At 54.6% G+C, this 13,054-nt stretch overlaps 2 protein-coding genes across 2 annotated transcripts; both read right to left on the reverse strand.

Annotated features, from left to right (window-relative positions):
* Positions 1–1,219: 1,219 nt before the first annotated feature.
* SLS55_001342 (uncharacterized protein) lies at positions 1,220–2,692 on the reverse strand (the record flags this gene model as incomplete). The annotated part of the gene is made up of 2 exons (XM_066772837.1): positions 1,220–2,137; positions 2,219–2,692. 2 exons carry the CDS (start codon positions 2,690–2,692, stop codon positions 1,220–1,222), a joined length of 1,392 nt encoding a protein of 463 aa, XP_066638116.1.
* An 8,462-nt stretch (positions 2,693–11,154) lies between these two features.
* On the reverse strand, positions 11,155–12,834 carry SLS55_001343 (uncharacterized protein; the record flags this gene model as incomplete). Its single annotated transcript, XM_066772838.1, has 1 exon — positions 11,155–12,834. The coding sequence occupies one exon, from the start codon at positions 12,832–12,834 to the stop codon at positions 11,155–11,157; it is 1,680 nt and encodes a 559-aa protein (XP_066638117.1).
* Between the last annotated feature and the right edge of the window lie 220 nt (positions 12,835–13,054).

A 13,054-nucleotide genomic window follows, 5' to 3' on the forward strand; every position in this document is an offset into this window, starting at 1 on the left:
TTTTTTCTCTTTCTTCCTGCCTTCCTTCCTTGCTTGGTTGGTTGGGTGTGTATGAAAATGTAGGTTGGAATCGGATGAGTGGTCAGATTGCTCCTTCCCCGTTTGGAGTCATTACGGGTTCGTCTTGTGGCGGCATGGCGCGTGAACATGCACGCGTTCGTCTTAGGTACGCGTGAGGCCGGTCTTGTGGACCCCCGAGGTGGGCTAGCTGAGCAGGTATAAAAGCACCGCCTCCTCGAGCTCGGAATGAGTCCCTTCTTCACTTACTTGCCATCGGTGCGACTTTGCGGGCGCGGATCCTGTCGGTCAACACAACAACTCAGACTTTGTTCCTGTTCTTTGCCGTGTTTGTTCCACCGTCCTCGAAACTCGGATTCCTCAACATAGCGACCGCGAATGCGTCGATGGCTGCTGTGTATGAAAGAGTTGGGATGGCGCTGTGCAGCATTTCGAGATGGTAATGCACAGCGCCATGGCATGGCATGGCAACGTCACGGCATCGCGGCATCGCGTGTCCGGTGCACGGCGAGTGAATAAGGTGGTCGTGGCCGGAGCGTGGCGGTCTGCGTTGGTTTGCTGGCCGCGAGGGAGCCGGAAGTCAGGGTTTTGAAGCACTCGTAGCTTCAGACTACCGTAGATGAATTGTGAGCTTGACGGAGAGAATGGACTGATCGAGGAGTGGTGGGGGGTTTTGAAGGTGGTTTTGGGAGCAAGGATCTCGCCGTCCACGTGGCTGCTGCTGCGGATGATGATGATGGCCGTGTGGGCTGGGTGGCTATAAAAGACGGCCTCGGCGGGCTTCTGCTTGCTTCTTTGCTCGTCGTTGATGCGTGTTGCGAGTGCAAACCAAGTAGGAGATAGAGATCACTTCCGTGTTTGTCATCGCCTCCAATTCACTTTTCGTCAAAACTTGGAGGTTTGGATAGCAACTTGGATCTATAGGTTGCTGTGCGTGAAGGCATGGAGATGGTAGCGCTGCGCAGCATTCTGACATGATGATGCTGAGCACCACGCACACGAAAATGCGCATGACCAGTGTCTTCATACACTTCCACAGGCTCGGCACTCCCACGCGCTTCCCAGGGGCGGAGTCGTTACCAATGGAGATATTGGATTCACAAGTAACTCCAACCTGGTGAAGAGCAGAATGATGCGAACCTGCAAGAGTGAAGGCTTGGTGGAGCCGTGTCTTGTAACCTCTTTCAAGTGAACAAGAAGGTCAAACCTCATGCACCGCGGGGCGGCGGGCGACACCATCGCCCTCAGGATCGCGCTCATCGTCCCCGAAGCTTAGCAGATCGACCGCCCAATCCGCAGTGCCCGCAAACCCCAGCGCCCGATACCTCTCCTTCCTCGCCCCCCTCGTCTCCTCCCCCATATACGCGACCCACTGCCGGGCGCCGTCCCCATAAACCAACACATCCGACCCGCTCCCCTCATCGAACCACGCCCGCGTCCCGCGCCGCCCCACCGCCCTCATCACCTCAATCTCCGCATTCGCCACCAACCCGCGCGTCTGCGTGCAACTCGCCACCATCCACGCCGCCGCCGTATCGTTATCAAACGCGCACTCAGGCCGATCGCAGCCGGCGACTCGCATCCCGAACGAGCGCCCATACGCCGCCAACCCCACGGCGACCTTGCCGGGGGGCACCCCGGCTTTCGTCACCATCCCCAGCGCCCACAGCGTCTCCGTCAGGTTGACGTGGCTGCGCAGGCAGTTGCCGGCCGGGCAACCCGACTGGGCGAACGCGGCGCCGACGTCCCACGCCCCGTGCAGGTCGTACGTCATGTACGCGATGTAGTCGACGACGGACGCGATCGCGGCGATGGGGAAGGTGCGGAGGTACCAGTACGATGCGGGCACGGCGATGGAGAGGGTGGTGTTGGGTGGTAGCGAGGCGCGGAGGAGCGTGAGGAAGGAGAGGTAGTAAGGGCCGTCGGAGGGGGGGGAGGGGGAGGGGAGGTCCGGGTTGGAGGGGTATTCCCAGTCGATGTCGATCCCGTCGAGGGCGTGGGTGGCGAGGAAGGCGGCGATGTTGGAGGCGAAGAGGGATGCGTTGGTGGGGTGTGTGGCGAGGCGGAAGATGGAGGCGGTTGAGGGCGAGGTGCTGAAGGCGTAGCCGCCGAGGGAGACCTGGGGGGTTGGTGTTGGTGGTGGTGTTTGAGACGGGGGGCCGGCTGCAGGGGTTTGGGGACGGATGGAAGGCGGACTTACGATTCGTTTGATGCCGGTGAGGCCGGTGAAGCGGGACCATTGGTTGTAAGTGTCGTTTATGGACACTTCAAAGGTGGTCGGGTCGATGGCGGCGAAGGCCCAGTGGTAGTGCGTGTATTTGGACGTGTCGACGCTGTCGGCCCGCATGTTCAGGCAGCGCCGGTCGAAGTTCCACGACTCGTAGTAGCCGATGCTGATGGGAGAGCTTACGGGCCCGGCGGCGCTATTGTTCTTGATGTCGGTCCCGCAGTTGCTGATGCAGCCGCTGCGGCCGGGGGGAGCTGTCCCGGGGTTACCTGTGGAAGCGGCGGTGTCGTTGTTGCAGAACTCTGGGGTGATGCCGCATTGGCCCCATATTGTGCAGCATGCGTTCAAAGGACATGGATTCAAGTCGGCCAAGGTTTGACCATCGGTAGGGGGCTGAGATCCCGGCTTCAGTGGACCGCAGACGGCATTGTCGATGGCCTGTGGCATTGGCGGAGAGCCTTCGCTGAGGCAGATCTTGAGCTGACGGCTCAGACTACCACATCCTGACCAACCCCATGTTGTTCCGTCATTATAGGTGGACAAGTCTTCGACATTCAAACCATTGGCCGCAGCAATGGATGAGCAGGTGTTGCCGGACTGGACAACATACGACGCACAAGTTCCATCAGGCTGAGGCTGTGGTCTGAGGTCGGGTAGTGTTCCTGGCGAACAGCACACCCGCTGTCCTGGAGACAAGGCTGTACAGAATCTTGGGTTCGGGTTGTATTTAGTGATGTCTGACAGTGAGATACCGCATTTGGATGCTAGGGAGCCACAGCGGTCGCCGAAGACGACTGTTTGTGTCGTGCAGTCGTCCCGCTTATGAAATCTGCCATGGTGAGCTCTGGCTGAAACCGTCACCACGAGCAAAGTGCCCGCTGTTGACAACGAGATCCCATTTCCGAACCACATGAGTGGTAGTGGAGAGTTAATGGACGAGCCAAAAGGCAAATGAAGGAATACGGCGGCGAGAAACACAACCTTAACTTGAAAATGAGACAACGGGTGGGACCTCAGGGTAAAAGCAGTTGGTAGTGGTGATATCAAGTACTTTGTACGGAGTAGAAGCGAGAGCCAGCACGTCCTCCAACCTCCCCGGATATCCTTGGCTATGGAAAACATTCCGCCCTCTTATACATTTTTTGCCGTTAAAGATGTCAGAATTCTTAACCCCCGGCCCTTACTGCAAATCAGGACCAACGGAGCGGGCCGCCAAGGCAGAAGGAATTCAACCTTCAGTTGGCTCTTGGCAAACAAGTAAGAGTAAGCGATACTCCATGTTTACTACTTCTGCTGTGTCTTGCCTTCTGCCTTTAGTTCCGTTGAGTTTTTCTCTTCGCTTGACTTCCACAAAACTGCCGCTCGGAATTCCAATGCAACACGAGAAGTAGTTAACCTTGCCTTGTCCTTTTCGGAGCAATATTCTGTTTCTGCGGATGCGGGATTAGCGAAGTAACTGAACGGTATGTATCTATCCTTGGTACAATTTACACTGACTGTCTCATGGAAAAATAATGTTTTGATCTGGCTGCTTCTGCAAATGGTAGATGGAAAAGGAATCCCGCAATGGAGACCTACTCGGGCATTATATAACTTCACAGGGCAGAGCCAATCGGTCGGGCATGCTATTCGACAAACCACTACAGGCTAACGCTATCGTCGCTACTCCGTCCCTCGTTCTTTGGCCCCCTCCTCCGACCACAAGGCCGACGAAAAAGATGGATAGTTGCTGCGCGTAAAGGCGTGGACATAGTGCTGTGCAGCATTCTAAAGTGATGATGCACGGCATCACTGCATCACTGCGCACGGTTGAATAAGTTTAACCCAAGAGTCAAGATTGTTTATGCATTTTGCGGCGAAGGAGTGCGACGTTAGGGTTTTTCCTTTGTTAGACATCTAAAGCATGATGTCCGACACTTCAGTGCGTGGCGAGGTTGGAGGGGAGACGGTTGATTGATAGGTGGAGGGGCTTTTGAATGGATTCATGAAAGCAAAATCTAAGGGTCTGCTGCTGGTACTTCTCGCACGTGCTGTGTTGAGCGCGGCATGCATGCGAGGCGCTCGTGTGAGAGGGGGTCAGGTCTGGTGTTGTGGCACATGATGTCGACGTGTTTGGTGCGGACTGCGGCATGCTTAAAGGACAGTCATAGTACCCGAGTTCTTCGGTTTCTCTTCACCAACGGAGCTCGGTCAGATCTCGAGATCTGAAGACAAGCTTTTAAGTTTGCGGCAGTATGACGATGACTTCTTTTCTCGTTCGTGGGCTGTTTCTCACGTTGGCTCGTTCGTTGTTCGTCAAGTCAGTAAGTTGATCGATGCTGAGCAGCATCAAGGGAATTTGCTATTCAAGTAATGCTGAGGAAAGATGATGCGTGGATATTTCCAACATTTTGAGGGGGGTATTTGTCACCATCGAAAATAAAGAGACTGTCCGGCGCCGCGACAAGTGATTCTGTTTCTTCGGGTTAGTAGTCGTAAAGCCCCTACTAGTAGAGATGAACGAAGACGAGGGACAAGTGTGGCTTGATTTCAACGATAAATAGCCTTTTTCCAACGGCACGATGTAGGCCGCTGATCAGAGATGCGCTGATGACCCAACCTCACCCTATCTGCTAGCCACGTGCCTTGTTACGCTCTTATTGAAAGACACCGCCTGGATACAAAGCCCAGACTAAATACTCAACTTCGCGGATGCGGCAACTCCAGATTGCAACGTTCCAAGACCGCGCCCTGAAGGATGACTGCGGTTGAGGAGAACAACAAGAATAAATCCCGGAAAACTTTGGGCCGCGCCTGTTGTCCTCTGGCGGAGATCCTTTTCGTATACGGCGATGGCAAGGCTGATGAAGTAGCATTCGAGCCTCCTCAATTTCAAGCTGTGATGCTGCTCATCATCCATTATCGCTCACCTTCAACACCATCAAGGCTGCCTGTTGACTACAATTGCTTCGTAGACCCTTTGCACGCTTAATATCGAGTCCGTTGATCATCCACGACCACGGAGAAGTGTAGGGCTTTGGGCTGCCAGAACTAGTGTATAGCACAGCTGTGGTGCTCTTTTGCCTGATGGAAGAGAGAAAGAACAGGTGTCTGATGCAGCCATGTTTTTAAGCAAGCCGGGAGGCTCCATGCACGGATGTTGCGGGGCTCGGCATCTCGCATGTGACGCTCCGGGTCTTGAGGGTCGCGTGCACGCGCAAAGCACGCGCAGTTATTGGTGCTAACAGGGAAGCTTCGGCGTGGAGTGACTGCTTTCGTTCATTGTAGGGAACCGTGCAACGGCTGGTCACTGGCTCCAGGTGCCGCTTGCATTCGATCTGGCAGTTAAAAGTAGAGGAAGGTGGGGGCCAAAAGCTACTGACCATTTGGATTCTGTATCTCATCAGTGTTCAAGAAACTTGAGTCTCAATTCACTGTCTTCCTTGTTCTTGGATCTCGACCAATGTTGGTTGACTGTCGCCCTCTGCCCATCTACTACTCCACTCCGCATTTGTACCGAAACGTTATCGGACCGCAGCATGGAGCATCAACAAAGAAAAGTTCCCTTCATCATTGAGGGGGAATGAAGCTGCCCATCGAGATCTTTGATGGGTTTCGCGTCTTCCGCAAAAAATCGCCACGGGCAAACGCGCCGGCAATTTCACACGCACTTCCAAAAGCAGGGCAGTCACTTGCCAAGGTCGCATCTATACCCGGAGCCTCTGACCCGTGCAGTTTGGAGCAACTGCTGTCTTTCGCACATCCTCTCCGGTACTCCAGAAGGTGCTTTTTAAGAGTGGTGGCAATGGATGCCCTTCAAACTTCAGGAGGTCTTCCCGTGATCTCGACTTGCACGTGTAGAAGCTCCAGACTTCCCCCCGTGATCGCCTTCCTGCGCGCTTCGAGGTCGAGACGCTGCCACGTGCAGCACGTCGAAAGCACATGAGCTATGGGTGCAGCCCACCTTGTTGATATCGAAAGGGTATAAAAACACGGGCTCGGGGCTTCCGTCACTGTTCTCTGCTCAGAATCTTCAGCTTGGTTCAACAACTAACTATGTTGACTAAGGTCAAACTGTGGTTTTCTGCAGAATATACCATCAGGAACTTCACACACTGCGATGAGTGCTCGCTGCCGTAGAAAGTGCTTTCTCAGGGTTGCGAACTACCGTGCTTCTACACAGCTTAGAGATGTTGTTCAGCATTGTTTGCAAGTGCTGGGCTGCTTCGTTAGAGCTTGATAACTATTGAGGTCATGTTCACAGTTATGCTGTCACGAAAGCCCGAAACGGTGTCCTTCTGCCGAGTCGGCGCTGGGGCAGAAGCAGGGACCAAAGGAAAGTCCAGCTTTTTTCTGGCTTGCTTGTTGTCCCGGTCCGAACATGCTAGTCAAAGTCCAGCAAGGTCGTCTGCGAGAAATGAGAGCGAACCCGCTGAGAGGAGGCTTCTTAAGTTTCGGGGGTCGCCCACAAATTAACAGCGGCCTCCGCTACTCAGCTGCCCGCCGAAGCAGTAATCACGGGGACCAGTCAGGCGCCTTCTGCCATTGGACAGCCCTGACGCGCGCCCATAATTCCCGCTACGCAATGGTCTTACTGCTGCAAGTCAGAAAATTTCTCAAATGAGGGTTGCTGGGTTTCTCGACGCCCATGAGAGAGATGTCACTTTCCTCCTTTGTTTTGGTTTTGTAACATATTTGTAAAGATCCCTGCTCCGGCAACGATTGTGCCCATTAACTTGTCTCATCAGTTAACAAAATCGCTGAGGACCAACAATAAGCTGCAGAGATGTGCTGCATTAGGAGAGAAATCCCTTTTCGTGGGGGACCAGGAGATGAAGCTTGCGACGGGACCTCCCTCCAGTAGTCTCAGTACCGCTATTGTACATAACAACAGATGAATTAGTACTCCTGATAGAGCAGTGGCATGAGGAGCGAGAGGGAGGCCCGGGGGGTCGCTTGTATACCTCTGCTCCTGTATGACTAAGCTATCTACCGCTATAACCGTCATACACTCAAGCCACGCAGCTGACGTACTCTCCAATCATCCAGGCTTTCCAGGCTTGTTTTGTTTACTCATGTCATTAGTCCCGTGCTCAGTAATTGCACATGACCTCTGCCGATTCTCCCTTTCCAATCCCTTAATAAGAAGGGCTACAACTGAGTCTGGTTCCGCTAATCACACCAGCATAAAGCGGTGCTTGTGCTGAAAAAAGACACGAGCGACAGAATACTATCTACTGTTGCTGTTTGTTTTGTTTCTGCGGCCAATGGTGGATGGTGTAGCCATCCGACACGTCGCGCATTAGCAAACAACCGGATATCGACGGCCCGGCGAATGTCGCTGTACTGATGCAGCATTGCAGCATTATCATCAATTGCTACACACCATCAATTTGGAAAGCTTCTCGGCATTGCAAAGTTGCGGGGTTGCGCTGCAAAGCTCTCCGATCCTTACGGGACGAGCAAAAGTGATGCAGACCCGAGTCTTCCTCGCAGTGAGAAGCACGCCGGCGCAAACAGCACAGTAAGGCACGAATCATCGATCCTTCAACAAACGCGAGTAAGCTTCGTATTTCGTCCGCCGGAAAACGAATCCCCTCCGCGTCTCATAGCCATGGTTTGAGAAGAACAGTGATTGCGATATATACACTCCCTCCCCTCATACCCGTGTGCTGAAGAAAGCGGTAGGCATGTGACACTATCACCTCGTCTGTGCGTGCACGTGGGGTATGCAGCCTCACCGATCCGGCGTATGATACCTGCGCTCCTCCATTCAAGACGTGCAACCGCCGCTTGAGACATGGACTGCTCTGTTGATGAGACGACGGCAGCCCAGAGTCTCGTAGGTAACGAGTTGCAATCCGCACAGTGGGTAACAAAAGCATTAGACCTTCTGAGCCTGTTGCCGCAGGAATTGATGTATCCGCTTGCATAGGGAGATGACTGCGTTCTTTGTGGGAATCAGAGGGCTCAAATCTTCAGTGAACTGTGGTGCCAGCTTGCGACTTCATCGCCAAGTTCGGACTCGATTGCTCTGGGGGTTGAGGCATCTGTTATCAACAACTCAGTGGGATTGTGATTCGCGGCTTGTATATACGTGTGCTTGGTTTCTCGGAGGTTGTTTTGTTCACTTGCGGAATACATCAGATACCACGGCCTGGACAAAGAGAAATCCCCATATAGACGCTTGACTTGGCTTAATTTCTCAGTGTGCCCGGTTAATGTGGAACCCATCCAAGAAACTGTCCAATAATAGACGCTGAAAGTGGGACACCCGCGTCACCTCTGCACAGCTGCACGTGAAATGGCCACTGAGATAGCCAAAGACGAGCCTTTAAAATATGCTTTTCCGCCACACGCTGCACCGACACCAAAGATTCTACGGCACGGATACCGCTGAAAAAAATTCAGATCTCTAGATTCCAGGACCGACTGTGCAGTGCTTTGATTTTTTGATTATACTTTCGTGTCGCTGGCTTCGCGGACCATAGCCACCAGCCAGATCTGACCCACCGCGATCACGAAACGCTGCACACCGTTATTCCACCTTGATGGAGCCACTGTGATAGAGGGTATGGTGGAGCGCCTCAGCAACGACATTGATCGGTGGATATGCTTTCAATACTCGAGGTAACGGACATCATAGTGCCACTCCCGGGATACTCGGACCTGGCCGTACGAGAACCAACATGGCCATTATGAGTGACGGGGTTTGGTGATCGACTGTTTGACCTCTTTCCAGCTTCCACGAACCCAAGCCACGGAGAAGGCGATGGCTTACACCGTGTCTCTGACATGCGCGACTTCATCATCATTGAGTGATGAGGCCTCACCTGATCAACCTTGCTTGCGGCATCATCATCACTGCTCGACCTGACCACTTGTGAGTTTATGCCTCAACCCGCAGAAAGTGAAGGTTTCATCCTTTGGTTTTCTTTTCTGTCTCAATCATTTTCGCCGATGATCGATGGCATATCCGAGCCCCATAGCACCTCCCACCACAACCCCCTTATATATCCTCCACTTCGCACCCCTCCCCACCTCCCCCGCCCACCAGATCACACCAGCCTGCTGACCCGCCCCACCTCGCACACACACTTCCGTCACCCGACCCACACCCCACGGCCCACCTGTCTGTTCAACAAGACGCCGCCGCCCCGATATATATACCAGCCCACCACCACCACCACCACCACGACGATTCAACATCCCCTCCACCACCGTACCCAGAACGGCTGGGGAACGACGAACTGTCCTCGCCTCGTGTAAAGAAAGGAAAAACTGCCGCTGCTGCGCGTGGAGCCCTCTCACGGTCGACGAAATTCGACTTTCGGTGAGACGCGCGCCGACGACTACTGGATCGGATCTAGCCGCTTTTCCTTTTTATTCCTTTCTTGATGATGGTGGTGGTGGACGTCAGCGTCGATGCGTGTGTCTGCTGCTGTTGCTTTTAGTCATTCATTGATGATGGTGGTGCGGGGGTTCAGCAGCGTGGGTAGTTGAAGATGGTGATGACGATGGGAGGAGGTGCTGCTGGTCGGCTGAGCTGGGGGGAACGGGGGAGACGGACGGGCACAAAGTCATAAGGCGGGGTCGAGTTAGTCGGACACCCCGGCCAGCACACAAGTACCTCCACAATAACACTAGGATGTTGGAGCAGAGCATGTTCGACAGCAACGCACTGGAGAGAGAGAAGATGCGCGTTTTATACAGCACTTCAACACGACGATGACGTCGTCGGGTCACGAGCATTCCGGGCTTGTCTGTAGTGCAGGTGAGACATCCGCAGCCCTGTACGTGAGTGACCATCACGATGGGAAGCCAAGCCACCACACAGGCCTCGGACATGGACCAGGAAAGAAGAATCAGGTGAATCTTGCTCCACATATCGAAAGGTATATATTCACGATCGTCTATCACCAAGAAGAAAAAAGGAATTTGTACAATTTAGCACACCAGGAAAAAAAGAAATAGTCGACAACAAACCGGTCCCGCGAACCGCTTATGCGTGTGTGTGTGTGTGCCGTGTGTATGTGTGCCTTGACAACAATGGAGATGAGAGAGACATGGGAGGGGGTATTGCACCAGCTAGCTTTACTGCTGCTGGGAGGAAAGACAAAAACAAGACAAAACACATGCCTAAAAGCATGGATGAGGGTTCGCAAAGGCTGGCTGGTAGTATGCTCCATATCCCTGAAGGCGGGAAAAAGAAAAAGAGATGACCGACGCCTGGATGCTTCGCTTGCACTCGAGATGGAAAAGAAGAGATCGGGTAGGTGAAATGCTACCGCAAATGACTAGGCCGCCCGTGGATTTGCCAATGGTTGAAACGCCCGAGAATGCAAGAAAAAAAGTGCGGATTCTGTCATGGTATCGAGCGGTGGTGTTGCGACGAGATCTACACGGGTAGTGGTGACGCCGATGACAGTCGGGTGGTGAGACGGAAGGATCGGGATCTCGATCTCCGGCGGCTCCGGCGTCTGCGAATGGAGCAAAAGGCTGCTGTGCGACGCTACATCTGTTTCCCAAACACAAATCATGGTGGGGCCGTGTTGCCGGTGCTAGGCGGAGTTGGGCGATGACGACGCATACCACCACGCGAGGAAGATGCTGCCGACGAACAAAAGGCACCGCTGGGCGATGATGGATCGGTTTACAAGACTGTACAAGCGTTGCCGGAATGCCTGTCAGCATCAACCAAAACATGGCCAACGAATTAGCATGCGAGTCTCTTGGTTCTCTACCCACCGAACCCATGCACACACCAAATCGACTCGTCATGCGTGGAAAAAATAAAAAAGGTACACAGTAAAAGAGTGAATGTAGACGGAATGGGGCAAAATCGTGCCAGGAGCCAACGGTCGAGACGATCAGGCCCTGTCCAAAGTTGGCTTTTGTAAGGGGATGGAGCGAGCAAAGAAAGGAAGCACTCACCACCGCTGCGACTCTATCCTTCTGATCCAGCTAACCACGATCTTTAATCTTTCTCGCACGCTTGTGGTCGGCAACAAAAGGTACTTCTCCTCTTCCGCTATCGGCAAAATGCTTGCGAACCAGTAAGGGAACAGTGCCGGGTCATCCGGAGGGCCTCCATATGCATCCAGAATGCGCTGGTGCAACCAAGGCGCGCTGTTGGCCCGCATCCTCTCGATGAAATCAACGCCAATCAGAAGCATTTCGCGCGTCGAAAGACTGTCGATGGTCGGCTCAGGCGCCTGGTTTGCGTGCGGCGCACCGTCGGCCAGTTGAGCCTCGCGCGTTGTCTGCGCCGCTCTGACGTCCTCGGCCTCAAGCCGTTCCTCTTCGGCAAGACTGACATCGCCAATGCGCTCGACGTTGCCAATGATGTATCCGTCATGTTGTCCGTGGTCGCGGACCCGAAACCGGCTAGTGCCTCGAGTCTCAATGAGGCTTCGGCCGTCGGGCATCATTTGCACATTGATGATCTGCAGCATCGTGCCATACTCTTTGAATTGCACCGGTCCAAGGCTGCCCTGGTTGGCGCCAGAACGGTTGTACATGAGCATGCCAAATGTGCCGTTTCCTTCGAGCGCTCGGCGGATCATGAGACGATATCGCGGCTCAAAAATGTGCAGGAAGGTAGGCATGGTCGGGAATCCAAGGGTGCAGACGAACAGCGAGGTATCCAGTTCCGACATGCCGCGCTCTTCCTCGGCGACTGCTTCGGCGCGGGCAGCCACAAGATCCGGGCACAAGGCATTCAGCAGTGCGACAAGACAATTGTTGCTAGCCTGGCCTTCTAGCGATGGTGGGATGTTCAGAGATCGTCGGCAGACAGGACAGTGTACAGTGTGATCCAAGGCGCGAACCAAGCATTTCCGGCAAAAGGTGTGGCCGCAGGAGGTGGTGACGGGATCCAAGAGGAGATTGTAGCAGACATGGCAATCCAACTCTTTATCCGTTGCCTCTTTCAGCCGGCCGAGCACAGCGTTATCCAGCTCGCTGAAATCCCTGCCGTCTTCGGCCAAGCTAATGTACGATACTTCCGAGACAACGTCCAACTGGCCCATGTCGGCGAGCATGTAGGTCGCGAGAAGACGGCCGCCGTGCAGCGTGGTGGTGGTGCGTTGTACCGACGGCTCCTTCTCCAGGCCATCCATGGGGGTATCCGCGGTATGGTTTTGTATGACCTGCAGCATGGTCGGCGAGTCGTCCGTGGCGGGTTTGCTGTCGTCCATGATTTGCGCCACCAGCTCCATGATTTTCGACAAGGTGACATCAACATTGCACTCGCCCACGGGATGTTCCCGACCACAGTCCGAAATGGGGCATTTTATTCCGAGCCGTCGTTCGGGCGTGGCGGGGTACGAGATGTTCTGGCGCTGGAAAGACTCGGGCAGGCAGTGGCGACACAGAGAGTGGCCGCACGGAAGGGTGACGGGTGTGCGGTACGGGCGCGAACAGGCGGGACACTGGACCAGGCGGACGATCTGGCGGGCATCGTTGTGGGCAACTAGAGCAACAGCACTGTTCCCGTCGGCGGCGTGGCGGTCATGGCTTCGCATGAAGTCTGGTGATGCGGGCGCCAGGTCCAAGGACTTCTCTTCACTGCCTGTGAAGGAGGGCCCTGCGGCGCGTAGTAAGCTCATAAAGCGTGGATTGTAGGAGCGAGCGGTATGCGCCGAGGTTGCGGAGGGCGGGAGGCGGTGTTTGGCGGCGAAGTGTAGGCGGGGCGGGACCAGGGTCTTGTAGCTGGATGAAGTCACTAGCGGCAGGCAGGCGGGCGCTGAGTGGCTCGGCGGCGTGTTGCGGCGTCGGATCTCGCAGGCGGGCAGATGCAATCGCAGACGCGGGCGGTGCGGCTGGGGG

The sequence above is a fragment of the Diplodia seriata genome (assembly GCF_021436955.1).
Source record: "Diplodia seriata strain FDS-637 chromosome Unknown scaffold_1, whole genome shotgun sequence".
Lineage (NCBI taxonomy): Eukaryota > Fungi > Ascomycota > Dothideomycetes > Botryosphaeriales > Botryosphaeriaceae > Diplodia > Diplodia seriata.